General features: G+C 41.6%; 1 protein-coding gene across 2 annotated transcripts; it reads right to left on the bottom strand.

Moving 5' to 3' along the window:
* Nucleotides 1–850: 850 nt before the first annotated feature.
* Nucleotides 851–18,056, bottom strand: mbd6 (methyl-CpG binding domain protein 6). 2 transcript variants are annotated; one of them, XM_026154078.1, is made up of 13 exons: nt 17,499–18,056; nt 16,648–16,865; nt 15,735–15,868; nt 13,876–13,978; nt 13,239–13,419; nt 9,119–11,545; nt 7,425–8,434; nt 6,788–6,896; nt 6,492–6,637; nt 4,962–5,729; nt 4,718–4,770; nt 4,474–4,540; nt 851–2,437 (listed from the first exon to the last, which is right to left on the bottom strand). In XM_026154078.1, exons 3-13 carry the CDS (start codon nt 15,848–15,850, stop codon nt 2,366–2,368), a joined length of 5,052 nt encoding a protein of 1,683 aa, XP_026009863.1. In that variant the 5' UTR covers nt 15,851–15,868; nt 16,648–16,865; nt 17,499–18,056; the 3' UTR covers nt 851–2,365. The 2 variants fall into 2 exon arrangements, with proteins under 2 accessions (XP_026009863.1, XP_026009865.1); XM_026154080.1 differs by having other exon boundaries at nt 17,834–18,056.
* Nucleotides 18,057–18,395: the final 339 nt, after the last annotated feature.

The following is an 18,395-nucleotide window of genomic DNA, read 5'->3' as shown; positions in this document are numbered from 1 at the left end:
GGTACCCACAGCCTCAGCATCACCAAGGCCCAAGGTGAGGCGTCACATCTGAACAGAGGATCGAGGAATAACTTTGTTATCATATACATCACAAATAGTCGTTGGCTCTCATCCAAGGAATGACTGTACTGCTTGGAAAGCCATATGAAACATTTGGGGAAGAGAGATTATTGATTAAGGGATGATTAGGCTTCAGCTTAAAGTGGCATTACAGGCCAGGGTGATGCAGCAATATGTCAAGACAGCACATTGAATGTCAGAAACCTGTAATTAACACTGAAAATACAACTACTATGGAGTTGGGTTTTAGTATCATAAAATATGGGCTGTCTGCAGAAACACAGGAACCATCTATATGAGCTATTTGCAGGGTTCTGGTATTGTGCAAACAGACTGAAATTGAACTGTGGGTTTTCTTTTAGAGTGGTCACGTATGTTGCTTATGTATATATATATATATTTTTTTCTATGTTTATGTTACATCTATCTATCTCTAGAATTTTTTAAAGGACATTAAGAAAGTCTTTCCAAAAAATTCAGCAAAAAATTCTGATTTCTCACTATAACGAGGGCAGGACTGTGTGTGCGACCTGAAGGAATATTTAAACACATATCATATTCAAATATTCAGAACACAAATCAGCACAAGGTACATGTATTTTTTGTAAATAGTTTAATATTAAATAAAAAACGACTCCCATATAAAAAAAAGAAAGCTACAGTCCACAATTTAATCGTCTTTTTTTAACATAAGTATTGAAAGCAAGGGGTAGAATGAGAAAAATACTTAATTACAATTCCCAGAAAAAATTCACAATTCATTGTTTTCTCTCATCTGTCTCTAACAATATAAAATCAAAATAAAACACATTAACTGTACATATGTACAAATCTCCAAGTGTAGAAATTGCATAATCTGCTTTCTTTTTCACTTTTCTTTATTCTTTTTTTGTTATTTTATTTTAAATACAGCTAGAGATGCCAGTACTCTCAGGGGCAGGGCAGTGTGTGGAGGAGAGTTCAAACAGTGACGGGGGAGACAGAGCAAGGATATCACTCCAAATCCACAGTAACACACGGACTCAACAGATCCACATAAGACATTATCGCTCTCTGTGTTATAAGTATTCCAGCCATCCATTCATCCAATCAAAGGACATACAGTACTTTCTGTAAACACCTGGTTCCTGTTGAACTTCAAAATTAAGCCTCTTTATTTTTTTATTTTTTTTTAAAATAGACTTATCTCTTGCCTGGGTCTCATCCCATGTAAGTCACCAGAGCTACATGTAATTCTTCACAGCGTCAAGTAACACAGCATCTGAAATGTAAATGGGTTGTCAAATTATGACAAACGACACTCGTGAGTTGCACTAGATTTGTTGCCGGTTTTGCAATTTTTACAAACATCAGTATGGTTAGTCACTGGGAACCCTGGAGCATTGCAAAATGATTCAAGGTTGTACAAAACAACTTCAAATTAACGTTTTCTGTTGGTTTAACATGGAAACCAATACATCTCACATGACATGTGAAATTATATTCAATGAAAAACTTTCCTGTTTGTAATCAGCCACTGATATAAACTACCTAAGAAACCTGATTGAGTAAACCACACTAGTTCCTTGGTTTATCCCACATAAAGATTATATCATACTTTGAAAAAAGGGGGAGAAAAAGTCAAGTTTCTTTCCTTCCTGTAGTCTCTTTCAGCACCGCCTGAAAACCTGGAACATTTCTCTAAAATACAAGCACAAAGAGACGTTCATCTTACTAAAAAGACAAAGTCTCACTGAAATGAAAAACGTCCTGACAGTGGGGGGCTCAGCAACAGCACTGTTGTCCAACACACACACACACACACACACACACACACACACACACACACACACACACACACACACACACACACACACACACTTTCAACAGAGAGCATCGTTCAAGTAGATGGGCTTCGTCCTGACTCACAGTAACACACTGATGAGAAGAAAACATTACTCGTTTGTTATTTTCATGTTTTCTCATTAATATAATTCTAACACAAACCTAATTGAAAGATCATTGTTCACAATGTAACGCAACCATTATTTTGTGACCTAAGAGAAAACACAAGTGAAAAAAGTATCCACAAAATCTCTCTTCATGTTTTTCACCTTTTGAAATAAACTCAGACTAGATCTTTCTCCTATCTGTTCATAGTGGTTGCCATAACAATGGTTGACATGACAGCATCATATTAGTGCAGTTGATTTTTTTTTTAAGGTCTAAAACAGTAGTGATGAGGTTGGAGAGATGGAGGGGTATACAGAGGCATCTGGTTGCCTTTCATTGGTGAACAGCTCTGAATGATGGCACCCTCCACCAATCACTGCCTTTGAGACCTGGCGCCTCGTCGCCGCCTGCCGCGCACTGACCTCTCAGGCTTCAGCAGTGCTGTCTGGAACAAGAGAGAGTGTGAGAGAAGAGTCACATCAGGCTCATATCTTTGCAGCTGCCAGTGGTGGAATGACTTTGCACTGCAGTCAGAACTGCACAATCATTGAGAAGACTCACAGCACCAAACAGAAACTGCTCCCTTCAGCAAATCCTTTACACTGAATCCTGCACAGCAAGCTTGCACAACCCAAGCCCCCCTCATGTCTTGACATTATATTATCTGATATTATATGACATAATGTGATATCATTAAAAGGCCCTAACACCAGAGTGCTGAATATTTTTCTTAAATGCTGGTTGTTAGTGGCATTTCTTGTGCCGCATTGTCATTAATGTGGTATTTCTACACTTCAAGGATGAAAAAATTAAAATACTTCGATTCACTGCACACCACCTATCTGATGCTATGAAGATGTCAAATAGCATTATATTAGCTTCATTGTTCTTTACACCCATGCTAGCAGCTTTGAGAGGAGTCAAAGGATTTTAACGGTACCATTAGGTCTGTGTGATATGACCAAAATCTCATATCCCGATTTAACACATCTATTGTTCCGACAACGATATAAATCACAAAAATGTAAAAATTTTCTGTAAAGTCTGTGAATCTCGGGCAGCTTGACTTAGGTAAAGTGTTTTTAGCTGGGAGTCATGTACCTGAAGTCAAATGTTTGAACCAATGCATGAATCTATACATTTTTAGACATAAGTTCTGTGTATTTATTACACAGCGTGCTGCGGGGAAAAGCCTGTTCTAACGTTTGAGTCTAAGGTTTATTTTTTAGCACCTGACGGCTCTTTGTTGCTTCTCATCCGTAAACACTTTGCATACTCTTTCACATGATTCACTTTATATTGAAACGTCTCAACAGGATCTTGAGCTTTATTGTGAAAGGTTTATGTGGAAAATAAACAAGCGGACGGCGGAGCCACGCGATGGTTTTACCGTTGTTGTTGCTAACAACAACGCATAAAAACAGTTGCCTGTCTGTCCGTAGTGTGGTTATATTAAATATAAGAGAAAGAGAGCATTTGACGAAATTAATATAGCCACTACAGTGACTATCAAAACGATGAAAAAACATTGTCGTAAACAGCTTATTTTGCGACACCACGAAACAAACAATAGCGTAATATGAAAGATTTTCATATTGTCATCCGATATATCGTTATATCGAACAGCCCTGGGTACCATGACTCTGTGATGAATGCTTATCGATCAATGGTTCTTTACTCATTATATAGTTTTACTTTATTACATTTTGTATTCACTCATATTATAGTGCCTCTCTTCCATTCTTTACCTAACAAAACAAAACTGAATACATGATTTACTTTTATGCCATTTCTTCTGTGTGGTTTTGAGTGCCTATTCCACAGTATACAGACTTTAGGCAAGAAAAGATATAGTGTATGATTAAGTTTTATTCGAGGTGTCGAAAGATTGTTTGTGTTTCCAGCCTTACATACAAATGATGTTTGGCAACGAGCACTGTTACCATAAACTCTATTGAAGTCAAATCTCACTTCAAAGTAAATGACTTAATGTTCGTGGAGATCAGTTTGTGAGATCAAATGTCTAAGATAGCATCAATAAACAGGAAATCTATTACTTTGTTTCTGCAGTACTCAGAGAAGAAATAAAAATATAACACCTTGTTGATACTTGGGTCTGATTAGGCCTCTGGACCCACTTGTTACCCGGTTTCAGGTTTCCCTACAGACTGTTTTAACAAGTACATGTGTCAGTGCTGCCAACTCAACAGCTGTTGATGGATTTTCACCAGAAGCCATGCATGTTAACCTCAAAGTGTGTTAACATGCAAGTCACATATAGTCAATTAAAACATGCCAAACTGTGGAAAAGTAACAGCAACAGCAAATACCAACAGCTGGGGGAAAACAAGGGCCGTCTTTAAGACTGCAAAGAGTCTGACTAAGAACATTTGAATAGAACTGGTGAGAGGTAAACAACAACCAGCCCTTCTGCTAAAGAACAATAAATCCATAAGTCATCGAGAGGGAGACAAGTCTTACTGTAGCCTTGGTTTCCTCTAGTGCTGTAGCATCCACGTCTCTGAAGTCTTCTAACACATTCTGAAGCCTGATAAAGTAAGAAACGCATTAGTATGCACTACAGTATGCCAAATACACCTGACAGGACAGTTATTATAGAACTGCATGTGGGAGACACTCTGATTTTTACTGGAAATTGAATTATCCAGGCAACTTTCTGTATCGAGTACAACTGAGAAATTAACCATCTTAAAAGGAGTCTTACGTTTGTTTCCTTTTCCTTCCTCTTCTGGCTCCAGCCGCTGCTCCTGCTTGGTCCTTTGTGTAACCAGAAATCATGTTACAAGGTTATTATGATTAAATCATGCATCATTGTTTTACATTTCAGCTACTTAAATTCATCAAAAGCCTATAACCAACCATTGTTAAAGTCCACATTCTGGTGTCTAAAAGAAGCAAAAACATTTTTGCCTTTGAGTATAAAGGAAACAGAAGACTTGGGCACTCACCATTCCCTGTTCAGAGTGCAGCAATGTCCCAGTTGTCTCTTCAGTGGGCCTACTATTGCATCCATCCCCAGGACTGAGATACCCTACTTGGGGAAGATGCCCCTGCCTATCCACACCTGGATCTACATAAGGGCACATAGATGCAGCAGGCCCAGCACAGTCTGTCTTGGCCTCCTCCAAGTATATAGGTGGAAGAGGAGGTTCTGGGTGAGTATGTCCCTCTACCATAACTGGTTTCCTTTGTAAGGGGGACACAGACCCATCTTCAGTGGGTTTGGGTGTCCCTTGGGCTGGAGAATGGGCTGCTGCTTCCAGACTAAGTCGGGATAAGTCTGGGTTGCGTAGGGAACAAGCCCGCCGTGGGCTAAGGGAAACTGGGGCACTTGCCTGTGGCAGAGTTGGGACAGTTGTGGACGGTGTATGGTGCTCCACAGGAAAAGAAACTGGAGGTAAGGCACAGAAGGGTGAAGTGGGGTCAGATGGCCCCAAATGGGCCCCATCTTCCTGCTCTTTAGCACTGACTTGAAGAAAAGAGGTATAAATCGTGTCCATAAAAGAAGTATAAGGATCAATGACAGATCTGCCCTCAGATCCTCGCTGAGAGCCTGGAGTGGATTCTTGGGCAGGAGCTGGAGCTAGAGCTGGAACAGGACTTGGGATCACTTCAGGAGTGATTTGACTGGCTGGTATGTCTTCCTGTGGGGCAGGGCTTTGCACTTCCTGCAAGGATACTGGCTTCTCTCCCTCTGAGGCTGGAGCAAGGTTCAGCTAGAGGAGCAAAAAGAAAAAGATATGTTAAGTAACTTTCAAAGATCCAGAAAGTATTAGAGAATTAAAAATGTGTTTTCTCTTTGTTGCAAAATTGCCTAAAATTATATAATCCTCCATTTATATATGAACATTCAACTTTAGATTGTCTTTATATTTCCTTAAAGCATCCAGGAGGAAAACAAATCTAAATCTTTCAACATCTGATGATGCTGAATTCAGTCAGTACAATGTAACACTTGTCTGAGCGTGGATTTAATTTTTCACTTACAACCCCCCCCCCAAAAAAAACAAACTATTTTTACACGCTTCCAGATCAAAACACAACAGGGCTTTTTTAAAATAAATGATAACATCTGTAAAGTATTGATGCAATATGAGAAGAACTCAGATGTGAAGCTTTATGACACAGATGTTGCAGCGGATATAATCTGCAGCAGCTTTAACTGAAACATTACAGCCATTCCCAGAGAAAAGTTAGTGTCTTAACTTTTTGGACACCATAGTTCACTGAAGAAAAGAAAAAAAAACAACATATTTTTAGTGAATCTAGGAAACACCATTTCTCAAATTGTGGCACATTATTTTGTGCAGCACATATGCATTCACATTCACCCACTTAGGATTTTCTTAACAAATGCAACATGGTGTTTGCAGCCAGAGGAAGGTTATTATGGAAAACAGCAAATCCTTAACACTAGTATGTACAGTAAAGAAAGGATAAAAATGCTGTGTTCTCCAGACTTCATGCTAGGTATGTACCTGTATGTTGTTGAGTAAGTTGATTGCTCCATCATGGCCCTGTAGCAGTGGCATCCCCAAAGCAGAGGCCTGGACTGGTGGTAGAAGAATGGAACCAGCTCCAATCCCCACAATGTTATGGAGGCCTGTGAGGCCAGGAAGATCTCCTATAAAGCAAAAAATACACTAATACACAGTGTATAAAAAATACTGCAATAGAGTCCCTGCAGAGTTTAAAGTTTAACACTGAAAGGCAAATAATATTTATTCCTAAAACAATGAGAAAGACATATAACACAGGGTGTGTGCGAACTCACCTAATATAGCAGAGTTCAGCAAAGTGGGGAGTAACTGTTGGAGGATGGGGTTGTCCTTGCTTTGAAGAGATACGGGTATGAGCGTGTCAACACCAGCATCTGTGGGTACCTGAAGTGAATATAAAGGTTTGGGGGTTTCAGACAATGAATTATAAAATAAATTAAGTATGGCTGAAAAAACCAGGAGACATAAATTCTTCACATATATTAACTTAGTATTTCAGTATAAAAAAAAAACTAAACAAAAAAAGTTTTGGAGAATGCACACATTGCATTTTTGCAAAGGCTGAAAGGAACACCTCCCACTCCTCACACATTATCATCATCATCATCATCATTATTGCGTTTCTTCTTTTAGTTACTGTTGAGTGTTTTTTCTATGTTCATATATTTGAACTATAAACAGGATGAAAAACTATCCATTCATGCCACATGCCAATGGGTACATTAAAACAGTAACCAAAACCAATTGTAAAGTGTGAGGGTTTTATTATAAAGCAGGGTAGCAAAAAAGGAAAGAAATTTGGGAAACTAATACAGTAAAAAACAATGGAGGAGTTAAGGAAATGAGTTTAGTTTTTCCAAGGGAAACTAGGATGACCTCAGAGGAAAGAGCTATAGGAAATCGGGAGCGTACCTGAGGTTGGGTATGTTGGGTTTGCTGTGCAGGAGCTAATTGGGTATTGGGAGGCGGGTGGAGCTCAGCAGAGCTCAGGGCAGCAGTGAGCAAGGCAGGGCTGAGGGGCAGGAAGGCTGCAGAGGGAGGAGGAAGAGTGGCGGGAATGAGTAGAGACTGAAGGGCTTGGATAGAGCCTTCAGCTCCTGCAGGAATAGGAAGGAGGCCCTGAGTGACCTCCAAGAGCCCTGGCCCAGTTAGGGTTGATGGGTCCAGCAGGCCAGAGGTCTTATCCAGACTGAGGCCCTCTAATGTAGTAGAGATCTGCTGTGACTGCTGAATAGGAACTTCCAAGCTGACCTGGCTCAACTGACCCAGCGCAGATAGAGGTAACAAGGAAGCCTGCTGTTGCAACAAGGAGGCCATTAGCAGAGCATGAAGGTTGGGTTTTTCTGTCAAATCAGCCTCCTGCACTGCAGAAGGGGCTGACGCTGGGGCTGGAAGTGGATTCAGCAGCCCTAAAAGGTTCAGAGGGAACTCCCCTTGGGCACCACTCAACAGGGGCAACAAGGGAAACAGATGATTGTTGTTAATCTGCAGTTGCTTTTGTTGTTGGTCTTGGTGTTGCTGCTGTGCATCTTCTTGCTGTGTTATCAGTAACTGCTGCTGTTGCTGCTCTGACTGCTGGTCTGACAGATTATGTGGTGGCTGCGGTGCAACACTGGCAGGAGGTACTTGTGCATGTTGTCCTCCCAACCAAAGGCCCCCTAGGGGCAATGAAGCCAGGACTGTGGGGTCCAGGACAGATGGTACTCCTCCTGTAGACGACAGCAGCTGGAGCAGCTGCTCTTGGTTCATGAAGGGAAAGGCCTCTGCCAGACTTAAAGGAGTGGCTGAGTCACCTACAGCTGAAGGGTTAGGAGGACTGTGATTCTCTCCTTGACGAGAGGAGCTAGTGAGCCCGGGACTGGTGGCTGGAGGTTTGGTCAATGTGAAGATCTTTGGGTCCCCAAATTCAGACTCCTCCGTTCCTGTGGGAAAAACAACAATTATTTAAATCTGTTTAAAGTGACTAATCATTCAACACATTTTTATATGGATCTCGTGCTGGATGGTATGCATCAGTTATATCAGTTATCACTCTGATTCAGAGCAACAAGAAAAAAAAATAATGCACCCCTTGTTCTTGACATATATTGCTCAAAAAAATAAGGAACCATTTGTTTATCACAGTATAACCAAGCGGTTAAAATTTAGGGATATCAATCTCTCCAGTTAGACAGCATAAACCAATGGAGGAACAAAAGGACCAAGTCCAGTGCCCCACAGACTGTCAGAAAGAGACTCTAGAAGCATGAGGTCCCTACCATCCTTTAGCAGGACCACCAGAGAACACGACAACTGGCAGACCTGCCACTGGTGCCATTTTCTTTTCACAATGGTTGCCACTTCTTAACTGGACAGATTGATATTCCTGAAGTTTAACCGGCATGTTTTACTGTGATGCTCCCTTATTTGTGTATTTATTATCTTGTGTAGAATAATCTGTAAAGCCCATTTAAAGGGGGAATTCAGCTACAAATACAACTCACATTAAAAATAAGAATGACAAAAACAAAGCTGATGTCTATATGTGTAGACAACCAAATTAATTCAATAAAAATTACAAGTTTAGGCTGTACTTGTAAAACTAAAACCATGAATAACATCCTCACCTGCAGTTTGATTTCCTGGGGAAGACGTCTCAACATCAGAGGTATGGCTGGAAGAGTTGCCCTCCCCTTGGGGAACATTAGAAGATGCTGCGAGAATGGCCAGGACGTGGTTGCTAAGATCTAGAGGCTTTGGGGAGGTGGATACCCCTACAGGAACACTGCCTTGAGGATGACTAAGGTCCACTGACGTAGGTTCGTTCTTACTAATAATCTCTCTTGTGACAGTGCCCTGAGGTGAGGCAACCTGTAAAGATGAATGGGAAGCAGGATCTACTGAAGGAATGTGATTATCGGTTCGTTGATGCTTGCCAAAGGGAGATGGGGGTGTCTGCTGAGATGGGCTGCTGCTGTTGTGGAAATCTGAGTTTGGTAACACTGTGCACGAAGAATCTTTTTGAAGAGGAGTTGACTTAGTGGACTGACGATGAAGATGAGACTGCGCTGATGTGAACTGAGAGGAGGGGGGAGGAGGAGACAGTGGCTGTGGACTCAATGGGGGAGAATTAGTGTTATCTGTTCGGCAAGGTGACCGAGTCGACGAGTCCCTGACATTAGACTGATGGGTTGGAGATGAAGGTGACTGCTTGAGGCTCTGTTTATTAGTGTGTCCACCTCCTTCAACAGACACAGATCCAGACTGAGCTAAGGCAGAGCTGGATGCTGAGACTGTGGCCTGCGCATTCTGCAAACTGAGCAGGTGTAACAGGGCAGACAAAGGCTGGGTTGGAGGATCCAAGCCAAGAGGGGTGGCTGTGGGTGTCGGTCCTGTAGTGAAGTCCAGGGCCTCATTTGGGTGCAGAGGCCTGGAAAGCTGTGCCGTCTGTCGAGGAGCAGGGAACCTGGGCATCTGCCCAGAGAGGAGTTGATGATGGTTATCCAACATGATGGCATTCTGATTCTGCACAGCTGAGGTAGAGGAAGAATGCAAGGAGGAGGAGGGGAATGAAGTGGACGAGGAGGAAAGATTGATAACTGTAGCAGAAACAGCATCTTCTGGTGGGGTCTTCCGCAGCCCATTACAGAGCTGCTTGGTGTCTGTTAGCATGCTGAGGACTGTGGGAGATCGACGCTGCCGCTTCCTATACGATGTGTTACGCTCTGCTGATTGTGGCAGATGGGACGAGGAGGAAGCCAGGGACTGGACCAGAGAGTGGGATGGAGGAAAGAAAACAGTCGAGGCTGCTGCAAGGGAGGGATGGGGAAGCCTAGAAGAAGCAATGGAGGAGGGAGAGTGGCTGTTATGTAAAGTGCTGTTTGTTACCTTTGATGCCTGTTGCTGCTGTGCCTCTTTCAGGACCTCCAGAGAAGAGGCCAAGCTCACTGCATTGCTGGCCACATTTGACCTCTGGCCCTGGGTTATCTGGTTAGCCAGCTGAGCCTTGGCAGCTGCAGAGAGGAGGCTACTCGCAGGGAAAGAAGCTGGATGTGGCAGCTTGCCCTGATGGCTATGGTGGTGGTTCAGATATGGCCCCAGAGGTAAACTAGAGGGCCCTGCAGAGTTCAACCCAAACACTTGTGATCCTGCAGTGGAGGTTGGAGTCTTTGAGGACTTTGAGGAAAGACCATGAGGGTTACTACTGCTTTGGTTGGTCAGTAAGGAGGGATTATTAGGGTTTAGGAGGTGGTGATTATTAGTGCTGCTATTGCCTGAGTTCTTGAACTGCTCCAAGATGTCTTCCAGCTTGTATTTGGGAAGCTGGGGGCTGGGGTTTGGAGAGCCACTGGGAAGTGGGGAGTGTGGAGAGGAAGAGGTGGATTTCCTTCTCTGAGGCAAGTTATTTCCCATCAGCGTTCCTCCTGCTGCTGGTAAGCCTCCTCCCTGCTCAGACAGAGAGGATGGAGAAGCTGATGGGTGGCAGGAGCGCTGGTGTGGAGACATAGACATGTTATGGACAGAGGGAGAGAGGGAGGGTGGGGTAGAACCTCCCACAATTACAACATGAGGATGATGAGGGCGAGTCTGTGTTCCTCTTCCTCCTCCACCAAGGGTAACAGGGGACGAGGGGGGAGGTGAAGAGAGGGGTCCTAGCCGAGGAGAAACAGGAGTCTCTGGGGTTTTAGGTGTTCTTTGACTTTGACTTTTGCTTTGAGGAGTGGGAGTACAGGGTGACCTCTGGGGGGTGCTGTACGCTGGAAATGAGCTGGAGGAAGAACTGGAGGATGCTGAGAAAGCAGGATGGTGAAGTCTTCTCAAGGCATCTAGTGGATAGTGAGAGTTTGTGGCTGGGTGAAGGACAGAGGAGGAGCCATTGTAAGGATAAATAAAATGGTGAGAGGATTTAGGACTGGTGCAGGGGTTTGGGTGAAGGTTGTTCTGGGGTCGAGCTGGGACTGGATGGAGTTTGGGACAGAAAATGCCACGGTCCTCTTCTTCACGCTCTGTGGATTCGCCCTTTGTATCACGACCGTCCACCCGATTGCTCATCTCTGGAAGTGGGAACAAAAAATACAGCTTGTTACTCAATTTTCCCGAGCCCACTAAATGGTTTACAGAGTAATTATTGTGAAAGACAAGTCTGGCATAATTTCTTGTCCCTTTAATGTCTGAACTGTGATATAATTGCCAGAAAATTCTTTTTTAAGGAATGTTTATTGAACAGTCTGACAAAAAATATATATATATATAAATTTGCATCACTTTTAATTCGTAAATTTTTTACATCTGTCAATTTTGTGCAATTTAATTGCTTAAAAAAGTATTGTGAGATTTATTTAGGTTTTTCGATACATTTGTTGTTAAAGGCTGTAAGAAGCATTTAAACAACCAATTTTTAGTAATTGAGGTAAATGGTGTGAAATTTGTTTTTTTCTAAAAATCAAACATTGAAATTATAACTAATATGTGAAAAAGAACATTTTACTTTTGTTATCCAATGGTTGCTGAATAATCGGAATGGAGGCCAAGCTATGCAATACAAAAATATCCCAAAACCAATTAAAATTAATAATAATCTAGAGAAAAGCGAGCAGTTATCTAACCAACCAAAATGAGAGAATTATGCACAGATGTGCATTAATGAAGGAATATAACTGCACAGAGTGCATAGGAAAGGCCTGGTTCAACAGTTGCTCCTCACCACCCCATGTGGCTCTCCAACTTGTCGTGTATACAAGGAGTGGTAACACTAATAACACCATACTAAAATATCCAGTTCACATGACTTGAGTCAGAGCAGCTCTACCCATTCAAATAATTCCTATTTTACCCAAATTTTTAACAGAATTGAAGAGAGTTGTGTCTCAACACTGATTTTTACCAAAATACAAACAGTTTTTGGGTGGAAATAAGATACAATAAACTCGAGGAAACAAAGCACGCCAGAACTGGAAATCTTCATTTTCCTAAATCTCTTCTGTTCTTAGGGTGAAAGGACATCAATACTACAGCAGTTTGAATTCTGTGTGGCTGACAGCTGCTGCATTCAACAACACAAATGCAGATCTACAAGAAACAAATTTCCTTTCAAACTACACCTACCAGCCCCCACAGGATTTCCGGCAGTCACTGGCTACTCATGCAGATGGTCAAATCCACTCCCACATGCATCTCACAGTCAAACACATGTGATCCATAATATGGATGCAAAATTATGTGTGTAAGTCTGTGGCTTAAAGTGTAATAAATTGCATCGAAACATTGTGGATTCTGTTAGAGTTTCTCTGATATTCTACTAATCGAAACAGAGTGCAAGAGAGTAGAATGGTGAGCTAGAAGGAACTGGATTTGAAGGCTGACTTGGAGACACTTTATTAATAACAGCCTCTTAATTTCATAAATGAAATTTCATCTTTAATTGGTTCTACGATCATGGTAATACTTATCATGTATTCTCATGTAGAAATGTGTGCAAAGTCCTTTACCTGATGTTACTGCCGTGCACACAACACTGTCAACATTAAAGGCTGTGAGGGGAACCTGTCAACATCGTCCATAGAGACTTTATTCAAAGAAAAATTAAAACCCAGCATTTTCTGATTTTCAGCTTTTCTTTTTAAGGAAATATGTAGAAATTAAGAAAAAAGTATCACTCAAATGTTTATGTTTTTTTATTAGATATTATCTAAGAGCAAACTGATAAATGAGTACCATGTCTCAAACCTACTGCATGTCATTGCTCACCTTGGTTACCTGGATGATGAAAGCTGGCAAAGGGCAGCTGTGAAGCCTGCATACTCCGACACAGGGCAGCCATTGCCACCACTTTCCTGCGATGATTACAGAGTTTGGTCATGTCCTGCTCTGCTTTGCCCAGTGGCTGGCTGTGCTGTTCCACCTTCACACCCACTGTGAAGTTGAAAACCTGCACAACAGCAAAAAGGAGGATTAGAACAAATTCAGACAAAACTTTATGGAGAATATGTAAATAGATTTTCTCTGTACTTTTATGTAACTGTTACACAGTAGTTTTTGCTTCTCTTAAGTATGTGAGGTTCTGTTTTGGTCAGGATGACGTAAATTTTGTTATCAGAGGGTGAAAGCGAGACCCTGTGCAGACATCTGTGTCCCAATCAATTTGTTGTGACTACTTGAACAGACAAATCTAACTAGACATGCTTCCTATAAGTATTCTCCATGCCGACTAGGAAAAATGTACAACAGCTGCTTAGCTGTGATCCACAAGTATATTTGTGACACAAGAATGAGAGTGAGATTAACACCACAGAGCTTACTGAATCTAAAACTCTGTTGTGTATTGCCAAACCTTACTAGAAACACACAAATCAACAGCACAAACAAACTGACAGACTGACAACACCTTGTTGATGATGAGAGGACACTCGAGGCCACATTTGCAGGTGCCATCAGTCATCAGATAGGTCTTGACCTCTTCCAGATTGGACAGGGTTGTGCCACTGGGACTACAGGAAGAAGGCAGAGAGAAACTGTAACAAATGAGACACAGTTAAAGCACAAACTCTGCCCTGGCTCTGAACCTAACACCAGCCAGTGCAAAATGTCAGAAAAATGCAACTATGCGTAGGGTGTAAAGGGGTGGACAATGATGTATGAGTTGTTCAAGGCCAGAAGAAAATTGAGCGTGACACATAATCGCAAGGCATAGCAGCCACAGAAGGAATTTTTCCTTTCAAGAATCATTTGTAGGCAGCATTATGGTGCAACTGAGCCAAATCAATTTGAGCTCAAGCTAAAGCTGCAGCTCTCAGAGCAGAGACATGTATACTGTTCATTCTAGGAAAGCGTTTGCCAACCTTTAATATCAACAAAGTCATTCATGAACAACTTATGGGAGACCAGCCATTTATGGGTCTACATCCATACTAGCCACTGGTAGTGAGGTTCAGCAAAACTAGGAGTAAGGTCTCAGCTGATAAACATAAACTACTTGTGCATTTTTCAATTCCATCATAACATTCATGCAGTTTGTGTTTTTTTTCCTGGTTAGAGCCATGGGGAGCTAATGGAGAAGGGCAAGAGAGCTACATGCTTGAGACTCCCAGTCATGAGTAAAAGTTTCCCTGCTGACTGTACAAATGTGCAGAAGATAATTATGAAAAAAGGTTTGATTCAATTCAGTTCAATGAGAGAAACCACTAGTGTCATTTGCAAACACTGCTGACCCATACGAGAGTCTGAAGGACACAAATCCACTCCTGTGGTGCTTCTACACCTGTAAAATGCACAAACTGGCCCAATAATTAAAAAATATTCCATGGAGAATTGGCAACATATAGCACAACCTCCTCTGAAGCGTTAAGTCTCAATCAGGGTATATCTAACAAAAAGCAAAGTTTCAGAGTCTTGCTCCAGGGCTGGGGTGTCTGGCATTAGATAGGTTACTAGTTAGTAATGCAGGTTATAGCTAACATTAAAATGAACAGTTTAAAAAATAAATAAAAAATGAACAGTTAATTTCAGCCAAGTTTCTTTCCAACTCAGTGGCTAATAATGAGTAATACAAAATTTCATATTTACAATGTCACATTTTATGTCTAAATTCAAGCATGATCCAAACCACTGCTCAACAAAAATATTGTTATCCAAATGGAAATACTTTTTTCTCTGCCTCAGCTGCCCAGTATTTTAAGGCAAAGGGAATCCTTTCACAGCAAAAGAAGAGGGCAAGTGTGGAGTGGAGCACAACTGCAGTAAATCTAAGAAGTCTTTAGGTGATCTTCAGGATGAACGACTGATAACAAAGAAAAAAGTATGTTTCTCTTTGGTAGAAACAACATAATATATATAAAAAGCCTAAATCTGTCACTTGCTTTTGAGCCCCCACTAAGACCTAGTATGCTTGAAAACACAAGTATTTAAAACCACCAGAATAAGAATAAATAGAACCAGAATAAGTGCTCACCAGAATAAATAGAACATTATAATTAACACATTTAATTTTACTCACTTTGCACTGCCTAAAAGTGCATAAAACATTTTCTTGTCTTCTTTGTTGTCTATAGCTAGAAACAAACTTCAAAAAAACTAATCCAAAACCGCAGTCATCCTGCCAGGTAACATCCCCCAAAATATGTTTGCAAAACCAGTACTGTCATTTTTCAAGAATACATTATGTAACAATTATTCAGTGGTGTGCTTTCAAAACCTGTTGCCCAACTATTAAAAATCAGCAAGTTCATGTGTGTGGAACCAACGTACCTGACATAGAGTACCTGCCCTCCTTCCACTCTCCTCTGCCAGCCGATGGGGACGTGTATTGCAGTGGTGTGGACCCCATCCTTGTCCCCACTGACAGTATCACTGCCTCCCATCATTTTGTAGCCTGCCAGCACCTTGAAAAGCAGGAAGTGTTAACACATCTTGTCTTTTAACATAAGGAGGGGGGTAACATGAAGGTATCATGTAGTAACAGTTCAGCCTGTCGAGAGTGGACCCAGGGACTGTGCTGCTAACGAAATTTTAACCATTGTGGTATCCCCTACTGCACAACTTTACTTAAACACAAAGAGAAATCCAATGCTAAATACTCTTATAGGGGGGAAACAGTTGTTTAGTCTCAGCATCTACTTTAGGTTTCAAGCCATCTATCCTCCCCCCTCATCCTGCTATCTCTACATTATACGGGTTGTCAAGGGTGTCTATACTAAAGCCTCTATGAACCAGATGCTTACTCATCCCCAACCCTTTCATCTGGGACTTGTTGGAGTCTAACCAGAAAAATAGTTCAATTTTTCATGCTTATGCTACAATAAATTTTGCTCATCTCGGATATCAAACATTACAAAATGTACCCTATGCATGGTGATGAAATCAGCCAAGATCTGAACTAAAGTAAGCAGCATGAACATGGGAAGCACTGCAAATTAATTCCACTCTACTAATTCAGCATCATTTCCTTTACTTTTTAGCTGTCATCTGTGTGTCGAAAAGTTCTGGGAAAGTACCCAGCAGTTTCTTTTCTTATGTCTGTGATGAAGATAATACAAGCCCCTAGAGAATGAATGTGATGTAAACATGTTGAAAAGGGGGAGTGGCCACAGCAAAAGAACGGTTTTTGGTTTATTATCAATGTAAAAGTAATACCAAGACAAACAAAAAGAAAGTTGCATACCTTGTCATCTTTGGGAAGCCAGGATCTGTTTTGGCTAGAGTATCCACTGTCCAGTGTACATGCTGGTGGGTTAGAAGCACACTGCCAGTAAAACCTGACTTGCCCAAACACCTCGACTTTCTTCAGCTATGAGGCAGATCCCTCTCTTGAAGGATGACTTCTGCAGATTTATTAGTTCAGTTCACATCAGAGTAGGGATGTGGGTGAAGGTGGAGAGCCTGCAAAGAAAGGTGGAGGTGGATTATGTAATCTGGCAGCGACCCCCGCGGTAAAGACATCGTGCAACAAACCTATTCTGTAACTGATATGATCTAAGCGTGTTTGAAAAACGACGACATCAGATGTATTAGTCTTCCCCAGAAGAACTTCAGAGTAAGCTCTGGCTGCTTTGAAGTAGAAGGGTGTGTTTGCCTAGGCCCGTAGTTTACTCAGTGTTTAGCGACAGTATAAGCAGCTGCAACAACCAACTCCGAAGCGAACACGCTGGCACATGAAAGAGCAATTAATATAGCTCTGAACTGAAGTATCCTTTTTTTCTTAATTTTGTATCATAAATAGCGTAAAGTATGAAAAAAAAACATCCCACAAAGTACACGGCTCATACACGGCAGCTAGCGTCCAGGCTAACAGCTAAGCTAGCAAGCCACCCTACTTTGTACTGTGTTGTCGTGACAGCTGTCAGGCGCACAAAACACTCCAATACAAAACTCTTGCCCGTTAGCTGCAGTAACAACACACGACCCATGCACAATACCGCGTTGTGAAAAAACCTCTTATAAATCGGATACCTACATCACACTTTACTTATTGATATCCGTTAGCTAACGTCAATATTAGCAGGTCCTACCAACCTTTTCTCTGCGTCAGGCTCTGTGTTGGCGAAGTTTTGGAGTCTTGGCTTTTCTTGCTCGCGGGAGAATCAAGAGTTAGCTGGCTAGCAAACGGGCTAGCCAGATAATGTTTTGAAAACGGCTGATACTTTAATAAATGAGCGCAAAATAAGTCACTGTGTAATCCAATTCCCGTAGCGGTGTGCGCATTCAGCTCTCAGCATTCATACAACGTCTGCCAGTCCGACTTAAAAACAAAGGGCAATAACGCTTCATTTTACTGCGCCTGGGATCTCGGAGCTAACGCTGCAACCAGCTAGGCTAGCTAGCCAGTCAGCTAACTGACTGAAATTTACTTGATTGTGGAGTGTCCCGACAAGACTGAAGGCTGTCCCGCTCCCGGTCTGCAGCTATCCAGCCGTTGCTTTGCTTTCTCTTCTGCTAAACCGTGGAGCTTTCAGGTATATTCCCACAACCATAACGGCCCATGTAATCCCCAATTCACAGTTGCCCACTGTTTTTTTTTTCTCACAAATTCCGAGCAAAAAATAATGGAGTTTTTACTGTTGAGCATGCGCATTAGACGCTTAAGGAATATTGTACCCGACATGCAACGGGACCTTTGTAGTGTTCCAGACAGACCTGAATGAAGCTGTGTTCAGCTCCTTGACAGAGGACATGATAATGACAGAATAATAACATGTGTTCACTTGACAATAGTGGATTCACTTCCGCCTGTCTACACTGCATTTGTGGCCCACATCACGAATTTTATATGAAAAGTTAAACATACTCTAGGCATATATATATATATATATATATATATATATATATATATATATATATATATATATATATATATATATATATATATATATATATATATATATAGTAAAACATAGTAAGGGGCATATCATA

The sequence above is a fragment of the Astatotilapia calliptera genome, chromosome 20, assembly GCF_900246225.1.
Source record: "Astatotilapia calliptera chromosome 20, fAstCal1.2, whole genome shotgun sequence".
Classification (NCBI taxonomy): Eukaryota; Metazoa; Chordata; class Actinopteri; order Cichliformes; family Cichlidae; genus Astatotilapia; species Astatotilapia calliptera.
Note: the sequence above shows the minus strand (reverse complement) of the source record. Positions and strands in the feature narration are given on the sequence as shown.